Genomic DNA, 18551 nt, shown 5'->3' with positions numbered 1-18551 from the left:
TATATATATATATATATATATATATATATATATATACACATACATACACACACACATATGTATACATATATGTGCTTTAAGAGATAGATACAATTGAAACGTCTGAAAGTAGGTAGATTGAATGGAGAAGGAAGATCGAACATCAATCGTCTTAATGACATCCCGTGATTTCAAAGGCTCTTTTGTCGAAGAAGACGGAGAACATCGTATTTAGGTATCATTGGTACTTGAAAGGTTTTAAGAATACACGAAGACAAGCAAAATTATCCGCGTCGTTCGTTTCCAGCAAATTTTCGCGTATCACAAAAAATAGTAAATTCATTTATAAAAATTTTTACTCGAATTTTTTATTAAAAACAGATTCAAAATTCCACAAAAATATGAGATAAATTTTCTGTCACTACCCGCAGTTGGATCTTAAAGGATGATACAACATTATTAGAAAATAATTTAAATCACATTAATTAATAAATTATGATTTAAGCAAACTAAATTGTTTCGCGCTTTTCTCGTTTGTCCGTAATGTCGAACGTTCTTTCATCAAGAATAGTTTTTTTTATCCTTTTCTCGTACCTTTTGTTCTTCTTTTTCACTTCGCCGAAAGTCGGAACAGCGCGCGAGCGCGAGCTTTTTTATTTCCTGGCACGAATCGGAATTCGTTCCCGTGGCGGGCGACGGCGGCGGTCGGGAACAAGACGCTTCCTTCGTCTGGAGCGACACTCGAGGAACCCCTAAAGATAGCGACACCCCGCCACGTGTCGACTAGCAGACTTCCGACCGTTTCGTCATTTCAACGAACACTTTCCGCGAAATTTGCGGCGATTTTAGTGCGCCAGCAATCCGCGAAATTACGTCCACTGCTTCTTTTCGCACTTTAAGCATGAGAAATGCTCATTAAATTAAGAAAATGAGATTGATGCTTAGCAATTCTTATAATATGTTATAAAAATCCGTTGAATGGATTCTGTATGAAAAAAATTTACAATCTTGTCAAATGTATAATAATTTTAAACAGAATGCATTGCTAAAAAAATAAACGGATTCAAAATGGATTGTTAAAAAATAAGTTCTTAAAAATATAAATTTAAAGTTTATTTTAATGTAATTTATTCTGATATAATTGAACAACAATTATTCTTGAGATTATTTTTTATATAGACGTAAAGAGAATAGAGATCTAGTAATTTTTTATTTTGAATTATTCAAATTTTTTCTTATCTTTAATTTAATAGTTTATTATTAAACATGATTGAAACAAAAACATTTTTTTAATTATTATTAAAATTATTATTTTCATAATTATTTTATATTATTTAAAATTAATTTGTTGGATAATTTATATAATATATTATTCATATATATATCATTTATATATGTTTAGTTGAAAATTTGTACATTATAGAAATTAATTGTCCATTATAGAAAAATTTCTCTAACAAAAAAGTACTTAAATCCTTAAATTTTTAATTATCCTTAAATTAATGTAATTATTCTAAATACAACACCAATGGCGATATAATTTAATAGCACGCCGAGCTGGTTTCTAATTAATTTCTCAGGGCATAAATACCTATTCTCCTATATAAGTTTGCATATGCACTATGTTTAGCTGGTACGTTTATGTACAATATATTACATTTACATTTTGCGTAACATGATATATGGTAAATCTCCGTAAACCCTATATAGTCTTTCTCGATCTCGCAGCCTATAATTTACATTTATGGCCGTGCCACATTACGATCTAAAAAGAATATTTAATACGAAATAACTGACTGTAACTCGACATGCGAATGAATGTTTATGTCGCACTAATTTCTATAGATTTATGATCTTTCACTTTTTTTTTGGCCTTTGCATTCTCTTCTGAAAATTATCCATAATCTTTGTATTATTTTATCTATAAAGTTATTCGACTTTAATTATACTTTAATAACATTAAGGCTAAGAAATCAGCATTTGTTAAATTTTTATTTGCAAATAAATCAATTACCAAAAATATATAATGTATTAATGTATTTAAGGATGAATATTTTTTTAACCTTTTTGGCAATAAAATCATATTATCGTTTAGATGAAATTAAAATTTCGCGTTTATTATTCTTATTAGGTTTTTATCCAACCTTTTGGTCAATGTATGTTTGTTAGACAGAAAAAGTAATAAAAAAAAATTGATACACAAGTGAAAGGTTAACAAAACAAAACAAGTTTTATGAAAAGGTCCGAAAAATATTTTTCCTTCGCAATTTCAAGTACGCTAAATGTTTTTCAGCACCAGCTGGTTACCATAATTTTTTTCCGTTACACAGATAAATCGATACAGATACAGATAAGTGCAAATAAGCACTTCGTATTTACACGCACACATATATCCGTTATCCGCAAACATATATTCTAGAATTATATAGTACACGTTTTATCCTCGTTACGGTAACGATCTCGTGTCGCAAAATAATTTCCACTTTGATTCGCTCGCGTTTTCGAGCTTGTTAGCAGCGTGAAAAAGAAAAGAAAAGATTTAATCGATTTCTATCAACATGTGACTCAATAAATTGTCAACGAATAATAGTCAACGAATCAATCGAGAAAAAGAAAGAAAGAAAAAGAGAGAGAATTATCATTTTGTAATATCAACGCCGTATGTACTGTCTGATAATGTAAGTATTTACTGAACTATTTCTCATTAGGTCGGTTGGCAAGTAATCACGGTAATGTGCATAAATTAACAGCCGAGCGCACGAGAACGTAGAGTGGTTGTAAATTTGCGAACACAGGTTAAATTCAATGTGGATAGTTTAGATTTTCGACTTTGAATTACGAACAAATCAAAACCATAGATTTTCATAAATTTCTTAACAAATAAAATAGTAGTTCGCTTCATATTATTGATTAATAATATTAAATCGATACTATATCTGATAACATATCTGATAACTTTGATTACTATATCTGATAACGTGTAAACTTTATACGTAAGATTTTGTTAAAGACAAGTCTTTGAAGGAAAGAACATTTTTTTATATCTAATTTTAATTGTCATTTTATGAATGATTATTTTTTTATTCCTTTAATACCATTTAACAATTTCTTTTCTCTGTTGCAGCAAAATTATCTCATGAGATTCGGTTACTTACCTCAGACTGATTTGGAAACAGGAAATCTGCGGATGGAAGGCCAACTCAGGGATGCTATCAAAAATCTTCAGGTAAGCAAAATTATGATATAAAGAGAGATAAGATTTCATCCCGTTATAAGATACAAACGAGAAACCGTGTAGTAATTTAATACCTCCACTCTTGTAGAAAAATACTATTAAATTAATGAAAAAGCTATTGGAACGTGAATAGTGGACAATACTAGATTCGAAGGGTTTTCCAATTATTATATTATTTCCAATCGTTTCCAATTTTTTCGTGAGTCCAATAGTATTTTTCCAAACAGGCAATTTAAATTTTTTTACGTAACCTTTTTTTATTTATTGCGCAGAATTTTTATGCAATTTTGCTTGTACAGTTTTAGAATTTTAATAAAATGTTTTATTTAGTTCTATAAATTTATAAATAAAATTTAATTACATTAACTTCTGTAATTTGACTTACATTAATTATTATTTTTGTTGCAATTTACGTAATACAATATTTAAAGTAGTACAAGAATTACCAAATAGAGTTTACATCAATAGAGTGAATTTCTTTATTTCTCGAAAACGCTATCCCTGGAAGCTATCGCGAATCGATAGGAATTCTGTCGAAAGAAATAGAAAAATCGAGCGAATGTCCTGAGGGATTTCGTCAAATGCAGCCATATATCCTTATTCTCGATTCACATGCAAATCTTCATTGAGCGAACGCGAGACAGCGGCATTCTTACTATTTTTCTCTCGCAAATGTCTGCATTCTTAATCATTGTCTGAGAGCAATAGGGCTCGATGGATTGCTGATCGATGGGATCAAACTCAAACGCGAGATGAAACTCATCGGAATGCTTCGCATATTCTAATCTCAGATCTAAAGCTCGGGTTCCATCTGTAGACTATGTCTCTCGATGGTTTTATCGATAATCACGTTTGTCAGATTCCGGGCGCGTTTCTGGTTGAAATGTTCGAAAGCGTTTATCTCTGTTCAAAAAGATATAAAAAGATCTCTTTAAACTAGAGGAAGCGATTATGTTTCCGAGAAAAGCTGCGCAAATGATAAAAGGGAAGATTTATTATTTAAAACGCTTATCGTTTAAAGGAAAATATTGATTCAAACTGCAGTGCGGTATAGATTCATTGATTATTTATTATATTTCGATGCTTTTATTTAAAAATGTTATATTAAATTTTATATGTACAGAACAAATAAAAAGAAAGAATATATTTTTATCTTTAATATAAATATTTTATATATTTATTTTGATTTATATAATTTTTTTTATAGAAAATATAGAAATTTATTATGGAAAACGATAATTGGTATTATTGCAAATAATTATATTTACAATTTCTCAATTTTTTTAAAATATTGATTAGATAATATAAAATAAATGAAATTTTCAATTTGTGATATTTTTTTTAGATAAATAAAATATGATTAAAATAAAATAATGTATATAGATTTAAAATAAAATTTCAGTTTTATGAATATGCTAAATCCTAATGAATCGTGTATTTTTCCAACTTTTAGAAATTCGGTGGTATTCCCGTGACAGGGGAGATTGACGATGCAACAAAGAAGTTAATGAAGACCAGGAGATGCGGAGTATCGGATCATCCAGATCCCAGATTCGCCAAGACAAGGCATAAGCGTTTCACCATCCATGGACAACGATGGCCGTATCGAAATCTCACCTGGAGGTAAATATACCTTATTATATCGACGAAATAGAATAATCTTAATATACAATGCAATTATTGAGAACAGTAAAACAAGCTATAAATCAGATATGTAAAATAAGATGAGATTAACAAAAACACCATCTTTTTAAAATATATTAAATATACTATAATATTATAATTAAATATATTATATTAATATATTATTATATATCTCAATTTTTATCTGGGCAAATCGAGAACAAAGTCATGCAATTTATCTTTGGTTGAAAATCGTTCAAGAATCCGTATAATTTCATCGACGAGGTCGCGGATGAGTTGCAAGTCACGCGTTGTTGAGATGCGACGATTTTCACGGCGACGAAAACTGACGGACGGATTTATTCGCGGTTCGTCGAGGAGAACGATAATAATATCCCCCGCGTTTCTCGACGCGACGATAATTCATCTGTGGAGTACCTGTTGGTCTGAGTCGCTCTAAACAGGATGTCTGGCCCCTTAATTGCGAGCTTCCTTGTGTCGGGACCTCGCCCCGCATTAACGCACTAACCCGACTCGGAAATGCCATTGACATTGTTGGTACTCGGCCAACAGGCGAACCTCCTGAAATCTCTCGCAAATTGAACGGTGAAAATGCTGCAAGAGCATTTTCTTGAAAAGATTAGACACGCTTTAGCATGCCAAGACGGTATTTGCTTTTCTTGACACGCGAGTCTCCGTTATCAGAACATGCTGTGAACTTTAAATACTTGAGCCTTCGAAAACATGCCTTTTATTTTTAACATGTAATATTTTTTCCGTTCAATTTTTTGAACAAAATGTTTCCTCAGAAGTTTGTGTAGTCTAAAAATACATTTTATTTCGGTACGTATTTATATTAGTATCATTAACGTTTCAGCTGAGATTTCCGAATAGATATACAAAAATAAGATATAACGTTTTCTTATTTATTCTTTATATGCAACTGAAGAATTTGAAAAAGAAACTAGTATATTGAATTAGCGATTAAAACGTATATTTACGTTTAATATACGTGATTTAAATTTATTAATAAATACAATATTAATTGGTTATTTTTTTTATTATTTATGGTTGAGCTTGAAGAATCAATTAATTTTAATTGCGATTATTTAATTATTTGCGAATATGTATTGAATGTCAACGATAAAACAGATCTCTGTTGACTTGAATCATGCCGGTATCACAGAAAACTAACAGATTCGCGTTGATACGAAGAATAGCTGCAATATCGGCTTTACTTTGATGTGTCATGTGGCACCCTCTAGCAATCAATTGATAGACGTGACTTTATTGATTTATAATTAAACCGCGTTAATTAATCAAAATATTGAATTATGAAATAATTCGCATTTATATTTATTTATCGGAATAATTTGTATCGTATTTATTGCGTCATGATTGCGACATTTTTTCTTATTTTTACACAAGCTCTTAGCTATAAAAATTATAATTTTTTTATTAATATAAAATGTAATATGTTTAGCCAATGTTATCGCTTAATTATTTTTTGATAATTATACGTTTTGAAATATTATAGAAGATATAGGAATAATATAGGAAAGTTGAAATAATATGTAGGAAAGATTTATTTTTAACGATGCAATTTCAATTTATGATACATGCATTACACAGATTGCACATTTATGCCAATATATTTTTACTTTTTATCGTGTTTGTGTACATCACTTTGCAAATTTGTGTAATTTTTAATGAACATCATAAATGTCCTGAAACTTTAAATTTGTTAGACTATATTTAACAGAAAGAAAAAACAATTATTATCACTGAACAAACAAAATATGTTAAAATCGACAGAATTGCTTGTTTTTCTTACGGCTCGTAATTTATTATCGCTATTACTCTCGTTAATTAACTGCCGCATTGTTTAAAGTGCATTTGCGTATTCCTGAGTTGCACTCTTCGTGACTGTTGCTATCTTGTACGATATTTAGTGTGGTCGCAAATATTCATGTATGCTAATTAACTCGAATTGTACAGTGAACCCGTTAATTAGCCATCTTAATGAACCGGATCTTGCATCGGCAGCAAGAAAGACCACGAAAAACCTCTCCGTAATTTTCACTCTCGCCGGAAAATTCTACGGCGACTGAACCCAAATTAAAGTGCGTATCGACATGATTGAACAGATCGAGCAATTAACTTCGTTATCCGGTTATCATGCTACAATTCCCTCACGAATTCAGTGAATCCATGCAAAAAGGCCAAAGCCGAACAACCAGCCCTTTGTGTACAATTTCGATGGGGGCAAATTTGACAGATTTTCGCGCGTGCCGAAAACGAGGGTTCGTTTGCCTTCCTAACTAGGCTCTATTTGTTCCTTCCGGTGCGCTTGGTATCAAAGGAGGATACGAGTTTTTTTTATGGAGAGAAGTTTGCGAGAGATTCTGTGCATTTTTTTTAAATTCCATTTTACAATACTTTTTATTTCATTTTATTTTCGTATTTTTATTTTATTTTTAAGTGCATTTCTTTATATAAAGGTTTTATTTTATGCATTTAATAATTCATGTTGCGGTTTGTCTTAAAAATTTTATTCTCTTTGTTGAACTTTTTCTTTTTAAAATGAACCTTTGTAGTAAAAATACTCATATTTTGTCGCTTTTTAAACATATAATTATTTTTATGATTAACAGAAATTATTTTTTTTTTCATTTGCAATTAAATGCGATTTTAAGTGCGGGATTACGGAAAAGAATTAGAGTAGAGACAACCTCTGTGTCTTAATGGAGAATGTGGGGTAAGAAATTAACGGCGACGGCACTTCCGCTAATTTTCTTCACGATCTTCCAAGCGAGTAACTCGTCGAAATTAACGACGTCTTTGGAGTTTCGAACGTGAATTTTATATGCCTTCGTCCCCATAAATTTCATTTTCCTTTTCTAAAATTTAAGTGAAGTACTTGAATGGAAGTTATAATTCAGAACAGAGTTTTAATAAATAATATTAAAGAGCTTCGTATCATGCTGGATGTTTCTAACAGTTTTTTATAAACAACAGATCAAGATTGATAACATAATGTATGTAAACAATAATTAAGCATAAACGTTTCGACCCCAATCGGCTCATTCTCAATGCTTTTATTAAACAAATGTTTTAATTAAAACTGATAACGAATAACGCATTTATAATACTCGCATGTTACAAATTTAGTTTCTTGAAGTAAGCAGATGCAATATGACCCAATTCCTGGAAGCAGTCTAATAAATCTTAGTTGTAGGTGTTTGTCATAGAAATCATCAAGGCGATTAAATTTTCAATGCTGTCATGTATGTCGTTAATAAAACTACTCTCAGCAATGATAGAATCAACCGATACAAGGAAATTTGTTAGAATATAGAAAAATGAAATTAAGAAAAATAGAAATTTCTTAGAATATAGAAATCCATAAAAGCGCTTTATATCTCTTGTAATAACTGTAGTCTATTGTTTTAGTGCATTAATGCTAAAAATATGACTGTAAAGTTCAATTTTATGTATTCTAATCCATTACACTAACGGAAAGTCTCGTAGCTAAGAAACTCAGATTTTTAATATTTATATATACAATATAAATCACCGAGTATAATGCAAGAAAGATATTTAATAATATTTTAAAGAAACATCCAAGCCTTATTAATATTTTTATAACGCGAAACATTGTTTTCATATTTCATTATATTATATTTGATGAAAATTACATGTTTTACAATTTTGAAAACTTTATAATATTATAATACTTAAAAAATAGCAACTATTAGTGTAACAAATATTATATAAGCTGGGCTCTCGTGATATGGGACAGCAATATAAGAATTGTATGTGATTTAGAATTCTGAACAAAAGGAGATGTTGTAGTATTGGCTCAAGAACTGTCACTGTTTACGGGACAGAATGTTTCCAGGGTTGACTACGTGAGCCGCGAAAGCATAGTAGGATTCGTTGTCTTCTTGTACGCGACGGTTTGTATAGTCAACTGGACTTTGAGGAGATAAAGATAAATCCCCAAAGCTGAAAGTCGGAAGTTGATCCATCGTGTTTGTCTTTGCGATATATCAGAGAAAAGTAGCTCTACAAAATCAGAAAGATACGTTTTCAGCTTGGTATCAAAACGGTTTCGCTTGATTGCGTTGGAATCTTAAGTAAAGGAATAAAAAAAAAATAAGAACACTGTTTACTTGTAAAATTTTATTTGCAAAATATATCCATGATGTAACAAGTGAAAAAATTGCTATTTTTATCGATTATATTATTGATACATTATGAAGGAAAATTATTAATTGTATTAATAAAGTAAAATTAATTTTTCTTTCTTATTATAGGATACAAAACTAATTTTTTTAATAAAATGTACAAATTTTAATTAGAAATATAGATACATACGGAGAAAATAAATATTTACTTATTGTTAGAATATAAAATGCAGTTATCTTTATTTTGTTTGAGAATTATACAATATTTTAGGTGCTAAAAGCCTAACTTTGCTTTCCGCTGTTTTAAAAGATAAGCTTCTACAACTTCTGCTCTTTATACATCGAAATAATTAGTGCGACTCCATTATCGTTGCTACGCTGTAAAAACACTCAAGAGTCTTAAATAAATATTTTTTTAATGATAGTCGTAAACAAGAAGTTCACGAATTATTTAATCGGAAACATCCGTGAATTTTTCAGATAGAATCGACCAAATAATAGCAACGTACAAAGTATTGACACGGCGTTATACGTACCCCAAGTGACAGGAAGTTAGTTTTTTCGTGAAAAGGTCAAAGATTGATTTGATATTTTCACCTCCGTTTCTTTATTTATTTCTATTTTTCTTTTTATTTCACTCTCCTCTTTTCTCCATTTAACTTTATTCAATATCGAATGCCAAACTTTGAAGTCAAATGCATAAAAGAAGGCGACGCGGCAACTGGAGAGTATGGAAAATTTCGTAGTCAAACGCTGGGAGCAAAATTAACCAAGTTAGTGGAAATCTCGGTCCTTCTTGGAGAGCTTTTTTCCACAGATTTTTCATAATGTGCAATTTTGTGTAATGGAATATTTAACGTCGCGGAGAACAAATGGATATTTGTTGAAAAATTTATAAATTTGTTTTGCTAATTCGTTTAAAAAAATTTAAATTATATTACTACTTACAAAATTTATACTATACGTTTATAAATTTAATTTATTTAATCCGATCGTTCAAAACGTCTTTGTCGTGTTAAGATATTTTCTCTCATATTTTATTAGTGTCCATAAAGTGCTCTGTGACAGAACCGCTATATTAAGTCGCTTCTTAACAAAAGCTCCGTATGATTCCCCACGTTTGAAATATTACGCGCATTATGTTGAAATGGTAGCTCATTCTGCCTGCAGTAAGCGAAACATTTTCGCGCATTTTACACGGTTGTGGCGAAATTCACTAGCCAGAAACTGGAGCACCGTCGTTTTATGGCGTTTCCCTCGTGTGCTGTTGCCGGAAGAAAGAGTGCCCGAAGTGCAAATTGAATCGGAAATACATATGCGAGAAAATTTTTGCGCGAGTGTTGTCGAGATTGAAGCTATCAATCAAAGCAGCGCAAAATTGATATAAAAATATGACATATTACATTTAAAGATACGTCAACTTTTGCAATTCACACGAGATATGCATCTCTATTACAGAAATTGCAAAGGCATGCTCGGCAATTTTTCATAGATGTTCCCATTACAATCAAAATAAAGAATAGAAGAAAAAGAAAGTTAGTATATATAAACGAAATTAATTTGGCAGGGAATAGATTAATATATATATTTTTTATTTCAATATGAATATATATATTATGTCAAAAAATATATATGTATATAAAATTAATATATTGTATATCATAATATAATTTAATTATATATCTTTATTATATCTTGATAATATCGAGAAATATAAATAGGTTATTCGCATTTGATTGTTAGTTTCAAGATATTACTAATTATTGCTAGGATATTTGAAATCAAAAGAGAACATCTTGTCGATATTGGTAATTTGGATACGATCAAGAGATTATCGAATAGTAGGCTCATTAGGAAAACAATGTGTGTAGCGCAATTTCCGTTTCTTCACAATCAGTATTTTTCGTCTCATTTCTCATGAATCTTGCTTTTTACTGCCATCCAGTTGATTGTCTATTGTTTGCAAAAAAGAAAAAATTGTTACATAAATTTTTATACTAAATATTTTTTTTATTCTTGTTGGGTAGAGAGACATTTTTTGCGATAAAGAATCATGCATTTATAAATTAAAAAATTGTATTACAAAAAGGCGCTATTTTATTCACTTCTTTTTCTTTATAAACAGTTTGGAATTTTATAAGCTTATTTAGTTTATTAATTTATTAAAAATTTATTAAAGATTTTTCTATTTATTTAAAAATTAGGAAAAAACATTTATAATGTATGAAAAAATTATATTTTTAAGTTATTGTAAATTAATTCTTTTAATAATAATTCTGATATAAATCCGCGTTGAATTTTGAAATTACGTAATTAAAAGTCTGTGCAATAACGTTTTTTCTTTTGCGGATTTTCTCGAAAAAGATACATTTTTATTTTGCTGGTTCTGTAGTTTGACATTTATACGTGGAAAATCGTAGGTGTTCTTTCGAGGTCAGATGTCAACATTTTTAAAGGGCAATTGGGCGATCCATACATCTACTCACAAAGGACGGTGTTCTATACACATGGTTTCATCTCAAATTGATGAGTTCGGATCGACCACGTATTTTCTCGTCAGCGAGAATATTTTTCTTGATCCGACCGGGGAAAAATCAACGTGTACAATATTCTGCACAATATTCGCGGATTATACTGTGCGCTTCACTCGTGGTTCAGATTTTACGACTCTTGGATGTATGAATATGATTACACTCACTTGCACGAAAAAATTTATGGCTATTATTCGCGACGCTTGAATTATTTACAGTGCGCGAAAAAATTTGCGAATTTGTCGACATAATATTGGAGCTTCCATAAATTATTCTAGCGACTAGAATTTTTGCGATTAACTTGAATTTCGACGACTACATTTTTTATGATATGTTGAAAAATATTCATTTAATAATTACTCTAATATTGTAAAAAAAATGGAAGGAAATAACACGATTTTAAATTACTTTTATTTTAAGTTTAATATTTTTAAAATACATAAGTTTTTTAATATAAAATATTAACAAAGAAAAATTATTAAAGATTGTTCGATGGCAGAAAATAAGGTATACTAATATTTAAAAAAATTTTAAAGTATTAAAATACGTAATATTGTTTTAAGAAAAAAGGTAGCAGAATCTTTTTATAAAAAAGATTACTAATTATTGTTTTTCTGAATTTATATAAATTATAAGTATATACATTTTCCTTTTCTGGTTATATATATTTCTTGAAAAATTGTAAATAAATGACTTATTATTTCTATTAATTTATTTACATATATTAAAGCACACAGATTTTTATAAAAGAAGTGTGTGAAGAATCTTATTTCCAAAAATACTTTGATCTGTATTCTATCACAAGAAAAGCAACTGTACATTTTTGAAGATAAGATAGACACGCACATAGATATATCGCAGTCTCGGAAAAGTTAAGACAAGATAATTATGAGTATTTTTAATTTACCGACAAGAAAGAAGGATAATATATATTTATCATAAATACAAGAAAAAGTTTTCTCTTTCTTATTTTTTATATTTTTTTTCTTAGATATGTCCTGAATACGCCGATGAATAAGAGAAAATGTTTTATCCTTGTGCTGATTTTTCTCTCGTTTTTCTATAGTCATGTTAGATTTTATTTTTCTCTATCTTTCTGTCTTCTTTAGATAAGATTGAAAACTAACAAAAAATAGAATTTCTTAAATAAAAATTTTGAAATCTTATCAAGCGACGCGATATCTATCACTAGCTTTATCTGGAGTTTTGACATCAACAAACTTTAGATTAAAATAACTCAGAAACTAAAATTGCAGTCAAAAATCTAAAAACACTTTTATTAAATAAAGTTATCTTTCGATTGCGACTAGTCCGAATAAAATTGGTGCAGCCGACACCGAGATCTGGAGATCAAGTCCCAAAAAGGGAGCATTTCAGATTTTCTGATTCTTTCAGTCGTACGTGTGACATATACATATAAAGCGCTTTGTCCATTAAGCTGCCTTTCACAATGTCTTCATTCAATGAATATTATATTAAAATTAGCATTATAAGACGAGTCATTCACGGCGGACGCCAAATTTTTTCTTCACTATAATCTAGTTGACCATTTTAGTCACTTTTAATTTATCTTATGTGCGTTATGAAATACTTGGCTAATTGCATTTATTTCGTATCTATTTTTTATTAAAAGGAATGTAATATTCGATACCTTTTTTATGCACTTGGCGTATATATATATATATTTTTTTTTTAAAAGGTATTTTTTAGGGAATATTGAATCTTGAAATCTTGAAATTTGAAAAGATTTGATTGGCATCAAATCAAAAGTATCAGGATAACCATGAGATGATATACATATAATATCTAGATACATGTTTATCAGAGGTTTCACTACCTGTTCATGGTATCTTAATGTGAATAAAATATCAAATACCAAATGCTGATTTCGGTGGCGTTTTGAACAATGGTCATCTTGCTTGATGAACGACTGAGTTCTGCTGTCCATGAAATAAAGCGTCGCTCTTCAACGCACGTTATCCTGTAACTCAAATGTCGCGCGTATTTCTGTCCGCGGGAATAAATCGTATACGGTTATATATTTTTGTAATGACAATAAGAACATTTTATTTCAAAAACGTTTTTGTATTTTATTGAGTTGAAAAACAGGTAGAGATAAAGGTTTAAAAGAAAGTTATAAATGCAAGAATTAACTGAAAAATAACATACAAAAAATAAAAAAGATAATACAGTTTAAAATGGTAAAGATTATAACAAAAAATGTATACGTATAAAACAATTTTAAAATAGCTGTTTAATCTGTTTATTGTAAAAGTTAATCTCTTAAAAAAGTTTATGGTATGAATTTTAAACTTTAAGTTTTAATTTTAACGTTTAGTTTAATATATAATTTCAATATTTTTATAATTTACTTTTTTATAAGATAATCATAACAATTAGTATTATTTTTGTTAAGAGTTAATGCTCTTCAGTCTGCTTCGCCAATTTCAATTCGATTTTCCTAAGCTATAATTAGACATCAAATATGAGTGTTGGTATTAGTTAAATGAAGGATAAGTGTTGTTTAAGGAGTCTTGCTAGTGTACTATTTTAAATGTTCTCTTATTTTTGCGCGCATGTTTGAGCAAAAGCTTTTCTGTGAAACTTCTGCCACGCGGTAATTAAAAACTCACGGAAAATAGAGGTCAAGTCTCGAGTAAGTGCGCTAATTGACCCGACTTCATGATGGACAATCACGTTTTACTCACCAGGACATAAAGTTTTCGACTTCTCGCCTCAGTACGAAGTCTTATACGTTTCTCATTTCGACAAATTTAATACAAGTTGAATAAGTATGTATTAATAAGCGAGTTCAGGGTTTTAATTATTTAAAAGTTTACGAATTATTTTTGTATTACGATTATTCGTTTTTTAAAGAACCTGCGCATTAGCAATTAATTACAAATAATAATTTCTATGTAAATGTAAAATGCTAATAATTTTATTTCTTTATTTTATTATTTAATTGTTTTATTTATTATATTTTATTTTGGCAATCACAGCTAATGTTTAAAGAGAAAAATTTTCAAGTATTTTTCTACTTAGAAACTTCGAGATTTAAAATCTTTGCATTATAGATTTTGAGGGCCAATTTAATTCCCGCAATTGCACCGCGGTGGCTAGATAATTATTATAAGCGATCGGAAAATAGATTATGATCGAAACAGCCATAATGGTAGCCGCCAGACTCAATAATTTGAATTCCAGCAATCGGAGCCTCGAGCACGTTGGTCATCGATTCTCATTAATCACTCATTAACATCGTTCGCAAACTTCAATTAATCTACTTTAACGGACATAAATTGATCCATAAAAAGAATTTTATAGAACCGTGTTATTTCTATATAATACTTTTTTATTATAAAGTGAAAAGAATCTTGAGAAGTAATACTGTACAGAACAAAAATGATGAAAAAAATGTCTCCTTGAGCAATTTATTTCCAAGAAACTTTTACATCACAACAATAAATTTTTTAATATATGATTTGTTTTTTATTTAACATTTCTCTTCGTATTAGAAACTATGTAATAATTTTCAATTGGAAACGCTCGAAATGGAATGAATTAAATGCGAAATGGGAATGAGATACTTCGTGGGTTACAGCAAAAGTATATAGCGAGGCCAAGAGTCGATTTCCCGCGGACAATGGGATCGTCGGAGCTTCAGCGAGAAGTGAGAAATACGTGAGGAGATGGCAGTCGTTATGTGCCTTGTTAAATTTGATAGAAAACGGGGCACGAGCACGAAATCGCCGCTCCAAGTGGATTGGATTCCGTGTGTGGAAAATTGAAATAACAGCGTTGATAACCGAACATTTCGTTGCGATACTACAATTCTGGTGTGCCATTGACTTTGACACGCCATACTATCCTATATAAAAATTTTATCATGTCTTTCACAATATATAGTCAGTCCAGTGTTTATTCTCTTACGTTAATATGATTATATGCCAGCCATTATATATAAATTATTTTTTTTATTAAAAATGGAAACAATATTAAGCAATTGATTTGTAGATTAAATTAATAAAGATATTAAGTAATTTTAAAATTGGATAATTATGAAAATATATAAAATATACTTATAATTTGCTAAAAAAATTTAATTACGTTAAGATAACAAATTTAGTTGTTCAGTTAATATCATTTTATTCTCTACGAAGGTACGAGTCTACGAAGATTAAAGTTCGTAAAATTCAAAAGAGGGATCATTGATCGAGAGAGACATGTGAGAGAGGTTGAAAGTAAAAAGAAGAAGAGACATGAGCAAGGTGCGCGTGAGTGCGATAAAAAGGAAACGAGAAAGTGGCAGTCATACTGATGAGAGTCGAACATATCGTTGCTCGGAGGATGATGAACCCTTCAAAATCTGACTATTTCTGACGGCTGTGCGCCATCGTGACTTGGAAATTACTAGATCAAGAAAAATGAAAGAGTATAATTTTTTGAATATAGTAGACTGTTACTCCCGGCTGTTGTGCCAACAGAAAATTGGCATAGAAAATAAAGAGAAAAAAAAATAAAAATTTATTATATTTTATGTAAAAATTCCTTCGAATAAGATAAAAAAAAGTATTACAAGTACTGAAAAACAGAAAAAAATAATTTGTTATAATATTGAATAAAAAGAGCTATTATAGTGACATTACAGAATATTAGCGATATTATTATCGTAGTGTGGACTTTGCAGACTTACATAACTGTTATCACCAATATATATAATGCGATTGTATTCTTCACATAAAAGAATATCTTGAAGATTTGGTGCTCTTCTCGCCCCTCATGTAATTTAACTATACGTGTCTATAGGATAACAAACCATTATGTAACGATTAACGGCCATTAACACACTGCGGGACAATATATCAGCTGTGAGAAGCAGTGTGTCAGTATAGGAGTCTGAAAAGGGATCCTCTTGAGAGAGGGAAAGGTGTTTGTCTCGTGTGTGGCTTGCGGGTCAGCTACAATAATCTCTATTGTTTGTGTGTGTAGCAATTAAACCTCGTCGTTTTGTCGGAAAATCCTATAAGAATTGGAATCTTTCTCTTTCTCTCTTTTACTCTCTCTCTCTCTCTCTCTCTCTCTCTCTCTCTCTCTCTCTCTCACATATTTCTCTTTCCCGTGTGGATGGATTACGTCTCTCGATCGTGCGCGACATATGATTGGCCGCCATTGTCCGTAGAGTTCATGGCGATTCTGAACAAAGGACTCGTCGTCAACAGTCTGTCATGGTGCTCCATTGTCTTCCAGTTTGTTTGCGTTATCCGTGAGAGGTTGGTTTGCGTTGTGCAAACTTCGACCCTTGACACGAACCCTCTGTCCCTCTCTGTCCGCCCCGCCTTCCTCTCACCCTTTCTTTCTCTCTATCTTTGTTTATCTCTTTTGCTGCATTTTACTGCATCCTGTTCATCTCTCTTTTTAGTTAGTATTTCGCTCGTACCGATCCTATACGCGAATTCTCTGCGTTTCACCGAACGACGACCAACTCAATTAAACTGAGCTGACTTAATGCGATTATTACAAATTCTCCAAGAACTAAAATGAATTTGAAAGCGCTAGTCATCCGTTACAAGATTAAGGCCCGATTGCACCAACGTTATTTTGATTTTAAATAAGGCTTAAAACTCTTTCTGTCTCTGTCTCTTTTTGGCTTTAAAACGAGACAGATAGAGTTTTAAATATCATTTAAAATCAAAGTGACATTGGTGCAATTGGGGCCTAAGAAAAATAAATATATTTCGCTACGGTATGAGAGATATCTAGTTCTAAAATTTTACCTAAGTTAAAGGAATTTTATCTAAATCTAGTTTTCAATTTTTTTAATACCTACTTATACCTAATAATAAAATTAAATATAAAAATACAAAAATTTTCAATTGATAAAATAAACTTAAATTTAATAACAAAACTTTTTTCTTATTAATTTAAAATGTTAATATCTTAAATTCTAAATTCTTAAAATTTAAAAATTTTTATATTTAAAAATAGTTTTTCACTGTGTGTGTTTAAAAAAATTTGAAATTACAAAAATTTACAAAATTAAATTTATTTTTTAATTCTTTAAACTTATGACTCTTAAAATTTAATTTCTAAAATTAAAAGTTAAAAATTTCCAAATTAAAAGAATATTTTAGTTTGATTTAAATCTCAAATTTTTATTTACAATAATTAGTTTTAAATTTTAATTCTGAAAAATATTAATGAATTATTTATGTATGAACGCGTTCAATTAAATAAATTAAAATTATGGCTCTGAATTATGGCGATCTACTATAGAAAAATGAGTATACGGTGTTTTCAATAAATCGCGCGTGCGTGCGTTGTGTTTATAAAGGAGCAATTTCTTTCAATTGTATACATGTTATGTCGTTGTTTTCATTAAACTGGTGTCAAAGCTGGAGATTGCTGTCAAGTGAAAATGCGTGCACACGTCACTTTGCTTTCGCGGCAACGAGATGACAGTAGGATGCAATAAATTTCCTTACTTCTCTCCTTCCTCTTCTGTCACTCTCTATATATCCTTCATCATCGTGTACTACGCTTAGTTGTTTAAATTCGCCCCTTCGGTGGATGATTTATTAACTCCGTCACGTGACTCCGTGCATGATGTCAGAAAGTGGAAACGTTCTTCCTGCGTCTCTCTGCGTATCAGGTCTTATCTGTATGCTCCGTTTGTCGCACTGTGTATAATCGTCCTATGCAGCTTGCAACGCAAGTTTCCAATGGCGTAAGCGACAATCGCATTTGTCACTTCATTCGTTGTAGCTTATGTCATTGGATTGTTCAGCAAACGACGATTTAATTCCGATCTTGCTGTGCGCAATCAATTATCGATTTTAGTCAGGAATTAATATTGAAATTCTTCGGCAAAATGGAACATGTGTTGCACACGGAAAAAAATTGGACAAAAAGTTTCATTCTTGCGAAAAGCTGGACGAGTATTATAAGATTGCGCAACTTGCGGGTATTGCATTACGAAAGGAATACGTTACG

The 18551-nt window shown here is 30.3% G+C and overlaps 1 protein-coding gene across 1 annotated transcript in view; it reads left to right on the top strand.

The window, feature by feature from the left end:
- LOC108746989 (matrix metalloproteinase-2-like) overlaps positions 1-18551 on the top strand; it is a 170087-nt gene that overhangs the window by 52858 nt on the left and 98678 nt on the right. The window contains exons 2-3 of the mRNA XM_018484173.1: positions 3104-3205; positions 4668-4837. Coding sequence (XP_018339675.1) covers positions 3104-3205; positions 4668-4837 — 272 coding nt within the window. The remainder of the gene's footprint in view (positions 1-3103; positions 3206-4667; positions 4838-18551) is intronic.

Source organism: Trachymyrmex septentrionalis, unplaced genomic scaffold, assembly GCF_001594115.1.
Source record: "Trachymyrmex septentrionalis isolate Tsep2-gDNA-1 unplaced genomic scaffold, Tsep1.0 scaffold19, whole genome shotgun sequence".
Classification (NCBI taxonomy): domain Eukaryota; kingdom Metazoa; phylum Arthropoda; class Insecta; order Hymenoptera; family Formicidae; genus Trachymyrmex; species Trachymyrmex septentrionalis.
Note: the sequence above shows the minus strand (reverse complement) of the source record. Positions and strands in the feature narration are given on the sequence as shown.